We start from the raw sequence: 16,628 nt of genomic DNA on the forward strand, positions 1-16,628 counted from the left end.
TCAATAAAAAAATAAGAAAATGTTGTTTATTTTGACACAGCAGAACAAGTTTGAACTACAAATTGTGAACATTTCCAAATGTAAAGGTTTCATATCCTGGAATGTTTGCAGCGGCTCCAGGCCAACATGGAGTGGCATCAACTTTCACATTTCCAGCACAGAATGTCTGTAGGGCTTCAGGTCAGCTGGGGATCCCGACCTCCGTGGAGGAAGAGTCTGGATTCGTTTCTCCGGACGGCAGCAGGCCGGCAGCTGGAGCTGCTTGGTCCTCCGCAGCGCGCCGGCCGGCGGGCCTCAGCTTGGTCTTCCTGGGCGCCAGCACCAGCGAGTATCCAGGTTTGACACGAGGGAGAGCAAATTTTAGCTTCAGCGCCATCTGGGTGGAGTTGAGGCAGTGATGGTCCAGGTTAGGGTTCGTGTTGTTCAGAACCATCTTCTGATACAGGATCTCGCAGCGAAGCCCTTCCCGTTTCTCCAGTCGCGACTTCCCATCAAAGCGCAGCAGCATCTTTTCAATGTCCTGCTGGGTTTTGCAGGGACCTCCGTTTCTGGTCACTGTGGCGATAATGTAGTCCCTGTCCATGTTCTCCTCCTGCTCTTCCTCAGGGACTCTTCTGTGACCTTTTCTCGCCTGAGGACTTTGTTCCTCTTTCTGGCTGAACTGGGAGCCGTTTCTGCTCCTCGAAGCTTCATCAGAGCTGTTGCCAGATATGCCTTCGTCTTCCTGCGAGCTGTCCAGCTGGCTCTTTGAGGAGTTCTTGGACAGCTTGTCCGGCCTTTTCTTCTTGTATGGATACGCATGGCCGAAGGGATACTCTGCCATCAAGACGGAGAACGTGCAGCTGACCAACTCCAAGCACACATCAGTGGAAGGGATCTGGGAAAACATTCCTCCAGGTAAAAAGTTCTTCAGGTGTTCCTCGGTGACGGCAGCAATCACCTTGATGGTCCTCTTCAGACAAGCTCGGATCAGGTCTCGGTTTGTGTGCCACTCGCCACAGAAGCTAAACACCCCGGTGAAGATTTTCTCTTGCAGCGGGAACTGCAGAAAGACATTGCTGTCCTCCTCCGGTGCCAGCAGGGTGGAGGGATCTTTGGACCAATCGATGAACCTTTGGTACAGACACAGCAGGAACTGACTGAAGAACGTATACTCTCCTCCGCTCTTCAGGAGCTGCCAATAGGGGCCGAGGATCTTGCAGTAAATTATGGCCACGACACACACGAAGCTCTGGATCATGGAGTCATTTGCGTCTGCCGCAACGCTCTCCAGGATGATGTTCGGACATGGGTCGTTGGCAATCGACAGCAGATCAGCAAAGAAGAGAGCCGTCTCCTTGTGATGGTGGATAAGACCTGCTGCTGCTTCGAAGTAGTTATTCAGTCTGTTTGATTGGTTTACAGCGAGTCTGGAGGGGTTTCCCTTCTCCTCACAGAATGCCACCCAATGCTTTCTGTAGTTCGGTTTCTCCGGGCTGATCGGGCTCAGGATATCACAGGCCATGTGGATGTAACGTGACGTGGCGCTTTCTGGCAAACTGACAAAGTTCTTGAACTTGGGAAGATTATCTCGGCCCAGTTTCACTCCTGTGGACAGGATGATCTCCTTCTCAAAGCTCATGATCTGTGCCTCCACCGCATCGTGCAGATCAACGAGGTAATTAGCGTTGTAGTTTAAAAACACCACCGGATGCACGAGGGAAGTCTCCTTCCGGACACCGTTCACCTTTTTCTCAAACTCTTCCATGGCTGGATGCTCTTTGTAGGTGAGAGCGTAGTGATTCTTCAGCAGATCCAACGAAACGCTTTTGCACGCTTCAGTTTTCCCGCCGTAAACGCTGGACAGCTTCTGGACGGACAGCATGGCGATGTCCAGCAGGGTCAGGGATTCTCCGCAGTCAGAGCTGGATGTCTTTCCATCATCCTCACCTCCCGCGTCAGCATTTCCTCTCTGCAGCGCGGTTCCTGCTTCCTCCCTGCGTACCTCAGGACCTTCGCCGTGGGAGATTTCTGAGCACTCGTCTTCTTCTTTGACCGTAACCCTTTCGTAATCTTCTCTCCTCAGGCGTTTCTTTACAAAAAGTTTTGGTAATTTCTTCGGGACCAGTTCAAACGGACTCTGAAGCACTTTTTCAATGGCTGCATTCTTCCTGTGACTCCTCGTTTCATAGTTGCGGCAGTAAATTTTCAGCTTCTTTATCCTGGACCGGAGGAGCTTGTATGATTTCTGAATGGCCCCATTCTTGCAGTACTCTGGGTTAAAGTTTCTTAGCCAGGAAACAATGACTACTGGGGAAATTTTTTCCCTGGCAACAAAGTTGCTCAACTCAACAATGAGTCCATTTGTGACTTCGATGGACCGTGCCCGCTCCGAGAAATCCCTGAGCTCCAGAAGGTGCTGGCGCTCCACTCCGATACTGTCGCATATTGGGCCAACGAAGTTGAAGTTGACATCTGAATCCAGAAAGGCAAACCTGGCTTCGATGCCCAGGCTCAGCGTTGTTGCAATGCCTCTTTCGATCAAACAGCGGAAGTCAGCTGACTGATGAGCGGGGAAGATCTTCTTCAGCCACTCTGTGATGGCGAGCCAGGGAAAATTATTGTCCTCCCTCAGGAGTCCAACTTGGATCATCAGTCTGTTCTTGCACGGCTCCTGGTTCAGGTCTAGTCCCTCCCCTGTTTGAGGACCAATGAAGTCTGCAATAAGCTTCCAGTAGTATTCGTCTCCTGGAAGCAGAAAAGTTGGACAGAGGTAAGAAAAATCATTCCTGGTGAAAAAAAATTCAATAAGATTTTGGTAGAGCTGCGCAATATGCCATATATTAATTACTACAGTATGGATGTGTGCAATGACCAATCATATTGATGCAACAATGGGTTGATTATAACTTTCAAACATTGTTGTTAACGTTGTATTTGGATGGACTTTCATTGCTCACATTAGAGCTGAGTGATAAAACGACGAGACGTGTCGTGATCAATAATGATAGAAATACATCAGATAGAATGCTGATAATCTCACTGAACTCAGACCCAGAACCGCACAGCATTCTGGGGGATGTAGGCAGAGGAAAGGCTACCTCACTCACTCTTTGGTTACCTAGCAACAACCTGTTGCCACAGAAAACGGCTCGATGTTGCGTGTGACACCGAGCCGATAATATGAAGATGACAACGTGTGAGCGCAGCTCGGACAGGTGAGCAGTCCTGCAGGAGGAGAAACAGCAGAGACGCTCAGCTAGCTAGCTAGCATCCATTAGGATTGTGGGAAATGAAGGAATTTGTCAAGAGAAATGTAGGCCATCTATGAAACCTGAACTGTAAGCGCAGAATGTCGGTGAATGTGGGAGCAGCTTGACGTTTCGCCACCGCCTCTGAAAACTTCAGAGAAATAAAAATGTTCGGGCTGAAAAGAGATCATGACAGCTCAGAAACTATGGATAAGAGGAGAGGACATGTCACACGTTTGGAGCTGCCACAGCAAACAGAGCCCACAGGAAAGTCCTGAAGGATTTTCAGAAAGCCCGGAAAAGATCAGGACCTTCCTGTTGTCCTCGATAACAGGAAGATAACAGGAAGGTGGAGCAGCTTGAAGGGAGAAATGAGGTTTGATCAGGCGATCAGACTTACTCAGCTTAGCTTCATTTACTACCGCTTTCCCATGGAGGGAAAAGTCCTGACCTTCCTCCATGTTGTCCTGAAAGAAAACACAGATAGACGTTATTCAAAGCCACAGGACAACACAGTCTAGGAAGAAATCTCTATGTTGCTGGGAGAAAATGTCAGCAGAAGCTGCAGCCACCAGCTGACATTCAGCCATATTGGAGGTTTTCTGTTAGGGGCCACTGGCTTATTTTGGGGCGGCAGAGTAAACAAACCTTTATGCAACATTTCAAATAAAATAACCTTTTATTAATACAAAATAAAAAAGGATATAAGCAGTGACATGTATAAAATGATGTGTAATTATCCTCTAATTTGCATAAACATTAGCTCATCTGCTGAGGAAAACTAGGAATCAAATGTTTCCAATCGCTGAAGTCAATCAATCAATCAATCAATCAATCAATCAATCAACTCAAGTAAGAGCAGCAATAATAACATTACTGTTGTTTCTGATTCGGGAAATGGCTAAAGGGCGATTCCACCAAATTTTTCACTACCTTCAACATATTTGATCTATTTGAGTTAAAACTACAACATTGAGACTCAAGAGGATGAGAAAAACAGTAACTGGATGGTTAAAATAAACTCATTGTAAATAAATATGATTTGGAATTAACTGGTAATCCTGGGGTTGTATTTTCAAAGCTAGATATGAGTTTATACATATTAAAGTTTCCCACAAACATGGAGTCACTCAGTGACAGGAAAACTGAATGAAGACCAACGTGGACAAACCGCTGAGGGTGGAGAATCATTTCTTCTGCTCCTTTAGCTCCATTCTTTTGCTAAATATGGCATTTTTAACATTTCATCCGCTGATGAAAAAGGTTAAGATTTATATTAAGATTTTACTTGGATGAGTCCAGCTCCTCATTTCTAAAAGAAAACAAATCTAATTTTATTTCTTAAATTGTACATTTTCAGTATGTCATATGTACAGACTAATGTTTTTGGGGAGGTTGTGATATTATGTCTGTGTTTGAGAATCGTGGCAGACTGATACAAGATGAGACAGGAGGAAAAAAGTCTGATCAACTGAATCCATCCATCACTGGTGGCGTTTCTCAGTTCTATCCAGGCCTCTATGATCATGATGGGTCTTCAGACCAAGGAGGGTCCAGATCCAGAGATCAGCTTCCTGACCAGAGTTCACTCATCTCAAACACACAATGTCCTTACATATAAACTACATAAGTTTACACCTCATGTATTTATGGACACTCATGTTTCCATTCATGCACAACATTCACATGTGGCCAAAGTTGTTGGTACCTTCTGTTAATGAGTAAAAAACCACAGTGGTCACTGAAACAACCTGAAACCTAATAAATCAAAATTTACTGAAAATTAACCAATAAAAATCAGACAGTTTTGAATTGAGGTTCAACAGAATAAGAAAATGACAGACCAGGATGACTACAGATTATTCTGAAACTGAAGGCCAACAGGACTGGAGCCAGTCTCCCTGGCTGCGGCCGCAGGAACAAAATGGACAAATTCAAGATGGTTACTAAAAGTCCAGGAAGTGAAGGTGAACTCCAAGGTCAAGATGGGCTTCATGTGAGACCAAAAGGAAAGAAAATCATTCAAATGTGAAGCTGGAATCTTTGGACAGATGAGACAAAAGGTGCATCAGCTCTATGCTCACAGACACAAAGATGCTAATAAGCTTTAGCTACCACCATTTTAATTCAGACACAATTTAAAAGCAGCGTCTGACTTTCATCAATTTGTCAGTAAACTATTTTTTACTAGTTTTGTCAGTTTCAAGTTACTTCTGTTAGCACTGTGGGCGTTTGGTTCATTAACAGAGGAACCAACTATGTTATTCATGTGTTTGCATTCTCACTTACAAAATATGTACACAATTTCCCTCATATTTTCTATTGCTGCCATTATTATTAATAGTAATATTACCCTGTGTGGAGAGACACGTTCCTGCTTTTATATTTTTAATGTTAATAAATATATAAACGTATCTGTCCTAGTTTCTTCTTCTTAGTTTGATAAATGTGCTCCTTCTTTACCACCGAGTGAGAAATGTCCCCAGATTGAATCTTGGAAATGCGGTGACCTTACGGGGCTCCGTACGTTTCGCTTGTGTAAAATCCGAGCCTGGAAAAAATACAAAAACTCAGTTCTTGTTTTTAGAGCTATTCCTTTTTCCAACACTTAGAACTTAATTTTATTTTCTCACTCGCTTACACGAAAGATGAAAATATCATTAAATGTTTAAACCAGAATAATTAAACAACGGACTGAACTGTAGCGCTGTTCTGCTGGGATGCCTCCCGCAGGACCATGAGTTAGCAACAGCTACTGTTAGCAGCACTTTAACTGGAACAAACTCAGCTAACTTAAGCCACGTAACGCCGATTTCACAGACAGGCCGTTATATTTAATTTGCCAGTGAATAATTGCAGATTTTAAAGAAGTGGAAATAAACTTTGACGAAAAACTCACCCTGTAATCAGCCCAACTCGACTTGCTGCTGGAAAAAAAAACAAAAGATCGGTGCTGCTCCGTGATTGCTCAGATTCGCCTAAAGGCGGGCGGTTGTTAAGGTCTTGACCAATCAGAATAGAAAGGCGGAATGCATCCTGGGTCTGCTGCAGCTTTTAGAGCTAGTATCACAGAAGGTGACGTAAATGTTTGCTTTTTCTCTTCAATAAGCGGCTTGTGTTGTATTAAGTACCTGCCGGAATATGAACGGCTTCCGGTCCGTGTCGCCCTAAGATATATTATACAACGTTATCTTGTTCAGTTATCGTAGTTAGCTGATGCTAGTTAGCAGGTGCTAGTTAGCCAATGCTAAGCTTAGGGTTGTAAACAATCAACATGCGCGCGCAGCTTCATTGGACGTGAAAGGGAGGGAAAAAAAGTCTTAAAACATTAGAAATAAACCAGAAAAAGTACAAATTTATGGTATGATTACAGCTTTAAACTCAGGAACTTTTACCCAACTGGAAAGATTATTTTAGGTTCTGCAAACAACATAAATATTCAATAAAAATCACCAAATTTGAAAGCCCCAAATAATAAACACACAGCGTTTCTGGCAAAATAATCATGAACGTGACATTAACTCAACTATCCACAATTTAAAAAGAAAACTTTTTTTTCCAAAGTGACTAAGGAAGCACAAGTGGAAATCATATTTGACATGTTCACAAAATGATTTCGTAAAATTACAGAAACTGACTGCTACAAAACGATAGATAGATAGATAGATAGATAGATAGATAGATGGATTAGCAGCAGATCCTTCATGTGATGTAGAACTACATTATTAAAGATAAATGGAAGAATGTTGATTCACACAGAGACAAGAAATTTAAAAACAGCAAAACATGTCAAGTAAGGGCAAATTTACAGAAGAAATAATAATAAATAATAAATAGATATTAATTTAAAACTGAGTAGGTTAATTTAAAGAATGTTAAAAATGAGCATGTGTAACCGGATCCTTTCTGCCTTGTGCTGGTTTCATTGAGTGACACGGTTTGACTTTAAAAAGGATTTTTCAACTTATTATGACGAGAACAACATATAGAAACCAACCGTGTTATAGGCCGCCCGCTCCAGGTCCTATACAAAACAAACGTACATGACAAAACTTAATAAATCTATAAATAAACTGGATGTATTTAGATGAAAAATAAACAGCACATACCTCTCAGGCAGGCAGGCAGTGGTGGAGAAAGTACTTTAAAATGTACTTAAGTAAAAGTAAAAAAGTACTTGCTGAATGGGTAACCTAATCGCTAATATCAATAAGTGAACTGATCTCATTTAATTTTAATACCTTAGAAATGTGCCATTTTAATGAACAATGCCACAGATAAAACATGTTTTTATTGTGTTTACTCTGTAACATAGTTTAGACTTAGATATGTGATTCTATGCAGAAAGGTGAAATACTCAGAGCTGAAATAAATGTAATCAGTAAAGATCCATCCAGAAGAATCGGATCGTTCCTGAATGTCATATCACTATATCGCACTTTGGTACCAGCGTTGTCCCATATGGAGCTTTGGAGCTGACGTCACAGCGTATGACGTTTGCGTCGCTCGGCGCCATTTTTGTTGTCCACAGACCAAAACAAACTATTCAGAACAACTCCGGTGTTTTCATTGTTCATTGTTAGAATTAAAGATTTGTTTGGCAAATTATCTCCTTTTATAGGATAAAAAAGCAAGATTACAATTTAATGTGCTTGAACTTGACAGTGTAAAAAATGTCTAATCAATTAATTTCCTGTTTTTGTGTCCTTGCTGCTTAAAAGCAGGACAGCAGCAGCGATGGACGCCTCAGCCCAGAGCGGAGGAACGGGCGGCGGAGGAACGGGCGGCGGCGCAACGGGCGGCAGAGGAACGGGCGGCAGAGGAACGGGCGGCAGAGGAACGGCGAGGAAACCAGCGCCGAAAAGAAAGGAGGGCGGAAAAGCAAGGAAGGCCAAAAAGGCCAGAGTGTCCCGACCCGCATTCACCATCCAGCAGGGCGAAGACATGCTTCTCTACATATCCAACACGTCGTCCCAGGCTGAAGGCTCGCTTTGGACTAGCAGGAGGAAAACAGTTTCCAAAGCAAAGTTGCTTAAGAATCAGAAAAAGAAGAAAAAAACAGTCTGTCCTAAATCTAGACTGGAAAGGAAAACAGTGAAGGAGGAGGAAGAGGACAGGCTTCCTGAGGAGGACAGGTGGGGGCAGCTTTTACCTGAGGAGGTGCTGGTCAGCATCTTCCAGATGCTGGTTGTTCAGGACGGCGCGGTGCCTTTCCTATGCAGGTATTAACAGCGAGGAGCTGCTTCAGTCCCGGTGAGAGGATTCAGAGTTGGGGTTCGACTCGCTGTTGTTTTTGCGGTGCAGGGTCAGCAGAGTCTGTCGCCTGTGGAACGCCGCCGCTGCCACTCTGACTCTGTGGAGGAAGGTGGCGGTAAATCACTGCTGGATCCAACCAGCAAGAGGTCAGACTGAGAAGACCTCAAACAGGATAAAGGAGACGTTTACCTGGCTGGCTGAAAACAGGTGAGGCTTCAGATGGTTGAATCACTGATTTAAACTGAACGGCAAACCGCCTGACGCTCTTCAACTTGAGTCGTTGTTCGTCTTCAGATTCTCCCAGCTGCGTGACTTCACTCTGTGTCACTGGGCAACCAGCGTTGACTTCGCTTTACAGGTAACGCTGAAACAAATACTTTCTGCTGAGGAGGAGGGGGAGGAGCAGGGGGAGGGGGAGGAGGAGGAGGGGAAGGGGAAGGAGGAGGGGGAGGAGGAGGAGGGGAAGGGGAAGGAGGAGGAGAAGGGGGAGGAGGGGGAGGAAGAGAAGGAGGAAGAGAAGGAGGAGGAGGAAGGGGTGGAGGAGGCAGGCAGGCAGTGGTGTCCCACTGCCTGCCTGGGGGAGGAGGAGGAGGGGGTGGAGGAGGAGGAGGGGGTGGAGGAGGAGGAGGGGAAGGGGAAGGAGGAGGAGGAGGGGGTGGAGGAGGAGGAGGGTAAGGGGAAGGAGGAGGAGGAAGGGGTGGAGGAGGAGGAGAGGGTGGAGGAGGAGGAGGACGCGGACGCCGTCTCCGTCTCCCTGTCCTCCCATCTTCCCTGCTCAGCGTCACATAATTAAAATAAAACAGCAGGTGACATTGAATAAACAGTGAGAAAGATTTTAAGAAAGCATTAAAACGGAAACAGTAAGAAAGAAAAATTAAAATAAATTAAAAAGGAAAGATAAAAATGTTTTCCCTCACCTGGACGCGGGTCACCGGGGCCCCACTCTGGAGCCAGGCCTGGAGGTGGGGCACGATGGCGAGTGCCTGGTGGCCGGGCTTTTACCCACGGAGCCCGGCCGGGCTCAGCCCGAAGAGGAGACGTGGGTCCCCCTTCCAATGGACTCACCACCTGTCCGAGGGGCCAAAGGGGTCGGGTGCATTGTGCTATGGGCGGCAGCTGAGGGAGGGGACCCTGGCGGTCTGATCCTCGGCTGCAGAAGCTCTTGGGACGTGGAACGTCACCTCTCTGGTGGGGAAGGAGCCGGAGCTAGTGTGGGAGGCTGAGAGGTTCCGGCTAGAAATAGTCGGCCTCACCTCGACACATGGCTCTGGTTCTGGAACCAGTCTCCTTGAGAGGAGCTGGACGTACTTCCACTCTGGAGTTGCCCACGGTGAGAGGCGCTGGGCTGGAGTGGGCATACTTGTTGTCCCCCATCTCGGCGCCTATACGTTGGGGTTTACCCCGGTGAACGAGAGGGTAGCCTCCCTCCGCCTACGGGTGGGGGGACGGGTTCTGACTGTTGTCTGTGCTTACGGGCTGAACAACAGTTCAGATTACCCACCCTTTTTGGAGTCCTTAGAGGGGGTACTGGAGAGTGCCCCTCCTGGGGACTCCCTTGTTCTACTGGGAGACTTCAACGTTCACGTGGGCAATGACAGTGAGACCTGGAGGGGCGTGGTTGGAGTGGTGTTCTGTTGTTGGACTTCTGTGCTCGTCACGGATTGTCCATCACGAACACCATGTTCAGGCATAAGGGCGTCCATATGTGCACTTGGCACCAGGACGCCCTAGGCCGCAGTTCGATGATTGACTTTGTAATCGTCTCATCGGATTTGCGGCCGTATGTCTTGGACACTCGGCTGAAGAGAGGTGTGGAGCTGTCCACACCTCTCTGGTCCACCATCCGGTGTCTCAGGAGGGGGAAGCAGTGCAGCATCAACACTGTTTATAGTGGGGATGGTGTGCTGCTGACCTCAACTCAGGACATTGTGGGCCGGTGGGCGGAATACTTCGAAGACCTCCTCAATCCCACCAACATGCCTTCTGTTGAGGAAGCTGAGCCTGGGGACTCTGGGTTGGGCTCTCCAATCTCTGGGGACGAGGTCGCCGAGGTGGTCAAAAAGCTCCTCGGTGGCAGGACCCCGGGGGTGGATGAGATCCGCCCGGAGTTCCTTAAGGTTCTGGATGTTGTAGGGTTGTGTTGGCTTACACAACTCTGCAATATCGCATGGACATCGGGGGCAGTTCCCCTGGACTGGCAGACTGGGGTGGTGGTCCCCCTGTTTAAAAAGGGGGACCGGAGGGTGTGCTCCAATTACAGGGGGTCACACTCTTAAGCCCCCTTGGTAAGGTCTATTCAGGGGTCCTGGAGAGGAGGGTCCGTCGGATAGTCGATCCTTGGATTCAGGAAGAGCAGTGTGGATCTGGTTCTGGTTCTGGAACACTGGACCAGCTCTACACCCTCAGCAGGGTCCTGGAAGATCCTGGGAGTTCGCCCAACCGGTCTACATGTGTTTTGTGGACTTGGAGAAGGCGTCCGACCTCCTCCGCAAGGTGGCTGGGCTCTCCCTTAGAGAGAGAAGCTCGGTCATCCGGGAGGGACTCAGAGTAGAGCCGCTGCTCCTCCACGTCGAGAGGAGCCAGTTGAGGCTCGGGCATCTGGTCAGGATGCCTCCTGGACGCCTCCCTGGTGAGGAGTTCAGGTCCCACCGGGAGGAGGGGAGACCCAGGACACCTGGAGGGACGATGTCTCTCTATGGCCTGGGAACGCCTTGGGATTCCTGGAGGAGCTGGAAGAGGCTGGAGAGGGAAGTCTGGGCCTCCTGAGGCTGCTGACCCCACGACCCGACCCCGGATAAGCGGCAGAAAATGGATGGATGGATGGATGGATGGATAAAAAAAGATAAAAAAAACATCAAAGACTTCAAACCGTCACTCTAACCCTAGTTTAGCCATAATCAGCTCTAACCAGCTGGTTTTAAGTTGAGACTTAAAGGCTCTCAGTGTTTCAGCTGTTTTACAGTTTTCTGGAAGTTTGTTCCAGATCTCTGGTGCATAGAAGCTGAATGCTGCTTCTCCTCGTCAGGTTCTGATTCTGGATGCAGAGCAGAACCAGAACCAGAACCTGAGAGGTCCAGACGGTTGGTACAGTAATAACAGATCTTTAATGTATTGTGGTGCCAAACCGTTCAGTGATTTATAAACTAACATCAGGATTTTAAAGTCTATTCTCTGAGCTACAGGGAGCCAGAGGAGGAACTTTAAACCTGGAGTTATGTCTCCATCTTCCTGGTTTTAGTCAGAACAGCTGCAGCAGCTCCTGGATCAGCTGCAGCAGCTCCTGGATCGGCTGCAGCAGCTTCTGGATCAGCTGCAGCTGTTTGATTGATTTATTAGTCAGACCTGATGAGACGCTGCTGCAGGAATCAATGCAGCTAAAGATAAACATGGATGAGTTTCTCTAGATCTGAGACATCAGTCCTCTAATCCTGGAGATTCTTCAGGTGATAGAAGGCCGACTTTGTGACTGTCTTAATGTGGCTCTGAAGGTTCAGGTCAGAGGTCAGAGGTCATCACTGCTCCCAGGTTTCGTTCTGATCGCTGGTTGTAGTTGTAATAACTGAAGCTGTGCATTGATTCTGGATCCCCTTTACCCAGAAAACCGGGTAAAGGGGATCCTCGTGTCCCGACGGGACATCCTTCACTGGATACACGATGGATTCTGGATGGAAGTGGAAAACCGTGTGTCTGACGATGTTGAAGATGTGTAGATCATTGGATTCATGATGGCAGGTTTCTGCTTATTGGAGTTGGCCGATACCTGGATTATCGGGAATGTGGGAAGATGCCGGCGGCAGTTTAGGCCACATCATGGCTGCCGGGTTGATGGGATCTGCAGGGCGATCAACACTCAGACTGAGACGATACGGGAGCTGAGCCGCAGACGGGGTCCGATCCTGGAACAGGATCCTGGAACAGGACCGAGCTGCCCCCCCTCCCTGGATCAGCTGCCCCCCCTCCCTGGTACCTCTGCCCCCCCTCCCTGGATCAGCTGCCCCCCCTCCATGAATCAGCTGCCCCCCTCCCTGGATCAGCTGTGGGCCTGAACGGATCAGCTGGTGGTGAACCGGTCATCATATTCCTGCTTCAGTCAGGGTTCCTGGTCTGACTCCCGGCTTGTTATGTTTATATGTACTGAGGTTTTTCCTTCATCTCAGGATGAGACAGGCTGAGTTTTCTTCTCGTTACCTGATGTTTCTCTCATTTGGCCTCAGCCCCCCCATCCCATTACCCCCCATGTTGTTGTGTAATGGATGGTTGTAGCTGAAACTGCAGTTTCATTGTCTTTGTGACAATGACAATAAAAATCTTCTGATTCTGAAAAACAGTTTAAATCTGCAGCTTCCCACATCATCTGAAAAGCCACATCAGTTATTCTCCACTTGGTTATCAAAGATAACAAAATACTAACTACACATTTTCTAAACTATTGTTAATTGTGCTTCTCTTGTTTTTGTCTCCTTCAGACCGTCTCAGAGTTTTGTCCTCAGCTCCGTTCAGTCCACCTGTCTTACTGCAGAGGTGTGACAGGCAGCGGCCTGCGCAGCTTGGGCCTGCGCAGCCGCAGCCTGCAGCGCCTCAACCTGCAGCATTCAGAGGTTGGTGGGCCGACGCCTGTGTTCATCGTCAGCAGAACCAAGAGGTGGCTGTTCATCTGAGGGTGGAGCTGCTTCACCCTTCAGGGGGTCCAGTGTTTATATGGACATCCACTGTCAATACATTCATTCATAAAATGAGGAAGAACATGAACTTTACAGTAACAGAACTACGTCAGGAGAAAATAATCTATTCTTTATGGATTAACTAATTTTAGGAAAGAGAGAAGTGTGAGTTAATAGTCTTAGATCAGAACAAGCATCTAATAAATGCTCCATAATGGCTGATAAACTGTGATTTAATTTAAAGCTGGTTGATCTGAACCAGTTGTTTCTCCTTTGCTGCAGTTCCAGGTGGAGGGACTGGTGGACTTCCTGGAGGAACATGGGAAGCAGATCAGGCAGATGCTCTTCACTCGCAGCCACAGGAATGACAAAGTCCTGGCAGCAATCGCTGTGAGGTTCATGTTTTTATGTCTGCCTGCTGCTCTGACCTCTTCTTACAGATTGATGCGCTTGTCTTTCCAGAAAGGATTTTGTCCTGATCTGGAGCTGCTGGAAGTCAACAAGAAGCTGGACAGTAAAGACACAGAACTATCTGTTTGCTTTCAGTCGCTACAGAAGGCCTGTCCCAAACTGAAGGTCATTAAAATCTAGTTTTACTCAATTATTCAAACTCAAGTTTTCTGTTGATGGGGAATTTATCTGGGCTGATTTAAAACAAATGTTAGTCACAACTTTCCAACAGCTCCTCACACATCGCATGGTCTCCAGACCAACCAGGAGCAGCTGTGGTTGGCTGTGATTGGCTGTGATTGGCTGATTGACTGTGATTGGCTGTGATTAACTGTGATTGGCTGTGATTGGCTGATTGACTGTGGTTGGTTGTGATTGGCTGTGGTTGGCTGTGGTTGGCTGTGATTGGCTGTGATTGGCTGTGGTTGGCTGTGGTTGGCTGTGATTGGCTGTGGTTGGCTGTGGTTGGTTGTGATTGGCTGTGATTGGCTGTGATTGGCTGTGGTTGGCTGTGGTTGGCTGTGATTGGCTGTGGTTGGCTGTGATTGGCTGTGATTGGCTGTGGTTGGCTGTGGTTGGTTGTGATTGGCTGTGGTTGGCTGTGGTTGGCTGTGGTTGGCTGTGATTGGCTGTGATTGGCTGTGGTTGGCTGTGGTTGGCTGTGATTGGCTGTGGTTGGCTGTGATTGGCTGTGGTTGGCTGTGGTTGGCTGTGATTGGCTGTGGTTGGCTGTGATTGGCTGTGGTTGGCTGTGGTTGGCTGTGATTGGCTGTGGTTGGCTGTGGTTGGCTGTGGTTGGTTGTGATTGGCTGTGATTGGCTGTGATTGGCTGTGATTGGCTGCATTTACTGGGACACCTCCAAATAAAGGCCGTCCAGACCCTGAATGCCTCAGTTCCCATGTGCAGCACAGAGGAGGTTTCTGCACCTTCAACATCAGTTCCAGTTCTGCTGTGGATCCATCAGAGAGCTGATGTGAGGCCATGAAGGAGAGTTTTCTGCCTTCCTGTTGGATAGATTCAAACTGGTGCTGCACTCTGCATTTATCTCTGAGTGCAATCAGACGGACATAAAGTCCACAATCAACAAGCCTCAAAGCTTATTGCTGTTTTAACGGCACCTATTAAAAATCTTCTCCTCATCACTGAATTATATGTCAGGATTTCTCTTTAAAATCAAGTTTAAAAAAACACACTGTGAAAAACCTGCTGCTGTTAACCATCTAATAATGCACAGTTTAGAGGTGTGTGTGTCTGGTGGTTCTTGTAGCTCTCTGATGATGAACCAGCATCAGGTTAGTGCCTGGGTAACCCCAAAAGGTCTTTCTCAGACCTCCAGAGTCTGATTTCTATGGCAGCAAACCAAAAACCTTCAGATATATTGAGCTTACCCTGCAAATGACTGGTGACCTGTCCAGGTGACTCCGCCTCTCACCTGTTGACCTCTGGGGATTGGCACCTGCACCACTCACATCCACCCTGGGGATAAGCATGTTGGATGATGGATGGATTTAACTTTTATTCCACGGACTGAAGGAAAAATGTAAAGCATGCAAACAAACTTAAGAGTTTTCTACTTATATTGATTTGTTTTGTACGGCACCAGACTTTTTTCCCCTTTTGATAATCCGATAATCTTGTTTTCTCCCTTCCTTTCAGATTTTCCGGATGTTTAACATCCAAATTCAGCACAAGGCGATGCGTAAAAGAGGCGAGTCGGAAGCCGGATTCCCGCTGCTGGATGAGTTTTGTATCGCCAACACAGAGTATTCCTACATGACCGACCAGGTTCTGCTGGACGTTCTGTTCGGCTCCACCAGACTGCGAGTGCTGGACCTACGAGGCTCCACACGGATCACAACCTTTGGTCTGGCCCAGTTACCATGTCCAAGTATGTAAAAGACGCCACATTTCTGTCTTTCCTTCGTAGCACTAGCTTAGCTCTGGAGATGACTTCACAAATATTACTTGGTTCAGTACCAGCTCTGTTCAGTCCGCTTCAATCCAACTCCGGTCCGTTTGCCTAGTCAAAGTCCAGTTCGGTTGGTGAGGTGTGAATGCTAACTGACCTCTGACCTCTGGCCCTCCAAGCCTGGGTCTGGGTTCGGTGTGAATGTGAACGCCAAGCGGAGCAGAGACCGCTCCAGCAGCAGGAAGTGGAAACTACAAATTATTTTTATCATTTAGATTTATTATTACAGTGAGACTTTTTGACCTTATAGTTATAATTACTATTAATATTATCATGTATTAATTATTTCTTACATTTAAATAGATAGTTTTACATTATAACAGAACCAGAAAAGGTTTTTAAAATATAACAACGCACATTTTAGGCAATAAAATGTCTTGCAATAATGAACAACTCAATTTTATTTTCTTGCTGCATTTAATTAGACTTTGGTGCCATAATGGAAAATCTAAAAACATCTTCAATAGTCAGTCAGGTGAACATATTCATACATTATAATATCATAAGACATTAGCCAGCTGTTTGCCAAAATGAGCAGCTGAAGAGTTTCATTGTAAAAAATGATTAAAGTTTGTAGGACAGTCAGCGGATCGAACTACGGCAGCTGATAGGAGACATTTGATGATCAGTTTCGCTTTGTCTTCCAGAGCTTGAGTGTCTGTTCTGGGGTCAGTATTTTACTAAAAACATCGGATTCACGTCAGTGAAGAAGAACCTTCAGCTGCTGATGGAGAAGTGGGGTCCGACGCTGCAGCAGCTCGACATCACCAATCAGCCGTTTACCGAGGCCGACCTGCAGGTGGCGCTGGCGTTCCTCGCTCAGGTTGCTGAAGCCGACACGCTGCTCTCGCTGAACCTCAGCGGCACCAAGATAACAGCGCAGGCTCTCAGGTACCATGTCACCTGCACCTGTAATATTCATCACCTGGCAGGTCTTTTCTAGCAGGTTTATCCTTCGTAAGTGATTCTGCTGTTTTGCTTTATGTTAAAGGTTGTCTACATTTAACATAAAGTCTAAACAATGCAGTAAATCATGCGCAGTAAAAGCTTTGATTCAAGCC

General features: G+C 46.8%; 2 protein-coding genes and 1 long non-coding RNA gene across 10 annotated transcripts in view; 1 reads left to right on the forward strand and 2 right to left on the reverse strand.

Moving 5' to 3' along the window:
- On the reverse strand, nucleotides 1–6,282 carry LOC103460332 (uncharacterized). Of its 3 annotated transcripts, XM_008402434.3 has the most exons (4): nucleotides 6,130–6,279; nucleotides 5,694–5,781; nucleotides 3,631–3,697; nucleotides 1–2,727 (listed from the first exon to the last, which is right to left on the reverse strand). In XM_008402434.3, the coding sequence occupies exons 3-4, from the start codon at nucleotides 3,689–3,691 to the stop codon at nucleotides 182–184; spliced, it is 2,607 nt and encodes an 868-aa protein (XP_008400656.1). In that variant the 5' UTR covers nucleotides 3,692–3,697; nucleotides 5,694–5,781; nucleotides 6,130–6,279; the 3' UTR covers nucleotides 1–181. The 3 variants fall into 3 exon arrangements, with proteins under 3 accessions (XP_008400656.1, XP_008400654.1, XP_008400657.1); XM_008402432.3 differs by lacking the exon at nucleotides 5,694–5,781 and having other exon boundaries at nucleotides 6,130–6,282; XM_008402435.3 differs by lacking the exons at nucleotides 5,694–5,781; nucleotides 6,130–6,279 and adding an exon at nucleotides 5,584–5,665.
- fbxl6 (F-box and leucine-rich repeat protein 6) overlaps nucleotides 6,172–16,628 on the forward strand; it is a 24,928-nt gene continuing 14,471 nt past the window's right edge. For 4 of the 6 annotated variants that reach the window (XR_014089602.1, XR_014089603.1, XR_014089605.1 and 1 more), the window contains exons 1-9: nucleotides 6,172–6,305; nucleotides 7,955–8,452; nucleotides 8,535–8,693; nucleotides 8,781–8,844; nucleotides 12,953–13,084; nucleotides 13,430–13,537; nucleotides 13,610–13,723; nucleotides 15,255–15,486; nucleotides 16,215–16,458. Coding sequence is in view for 1 of the 6 variants with exons in the window: in XM_008402437.3 (XP_008400659.1) it covers nucleotides 7,968–8,452; nucleotides 8,535–8,693; nucleotides 8,781–8,844; nucleotides 12,953–13,084; nucleotides 13,430–13,537; nucleotides 13,610–13,723; nucleotides 15,255–15,486; nucleotides 16,215–16,458 (1,538 nt within the window). In the remaining 5 variants the exon portion in view is untranslated. Of the gene's footprint in view, nucleotides 6,306–7,951; nucleotides 8,453–8,534; nucleotides 8,694–8,780; nucleotides 8,845–12,952; nucleotides 13,085–13,429; nucleotides 13,538–13,609; nucleotides 13,724–15,254; nucleotides 15,487–16,214; nucleotides 16,459–16,628 lie in introns of all 6 variants that reach the window. The other 2 variants (XR_014089604.1, XR_014089606.1) reach the window with 2 other exon arrangements.
- LOC145553577 (uncharacterized) lies at nucleotides 8,209–8,902 on the reverse strand. Its single transcript, XR_014089612.1, has 2 exons — nucleotides 8,676–8,902; nucleotides 8,209–8,583 (listed from the first exon to the last, which is right to left on the reverse strand). It is a non-coding gene; the product is annotated as an uncharacterized LOC145553577 (long non-coding RNA).

The sequence above is a fragment of the Poecilia reticulata genome, chromosome 11 (assembly GCF_904066995.2).
Source record: "Poecilia reticulata chromosome 11, P_reticulata-male-v2, whole genome shotgun sequence".
Lineage (NCBI taxonomy): Eukaryota > Metazoa > Chordata > Actinopteri > Cyprinodontiformes > Poeciliidae > Poecilia > Poecilia reticulata.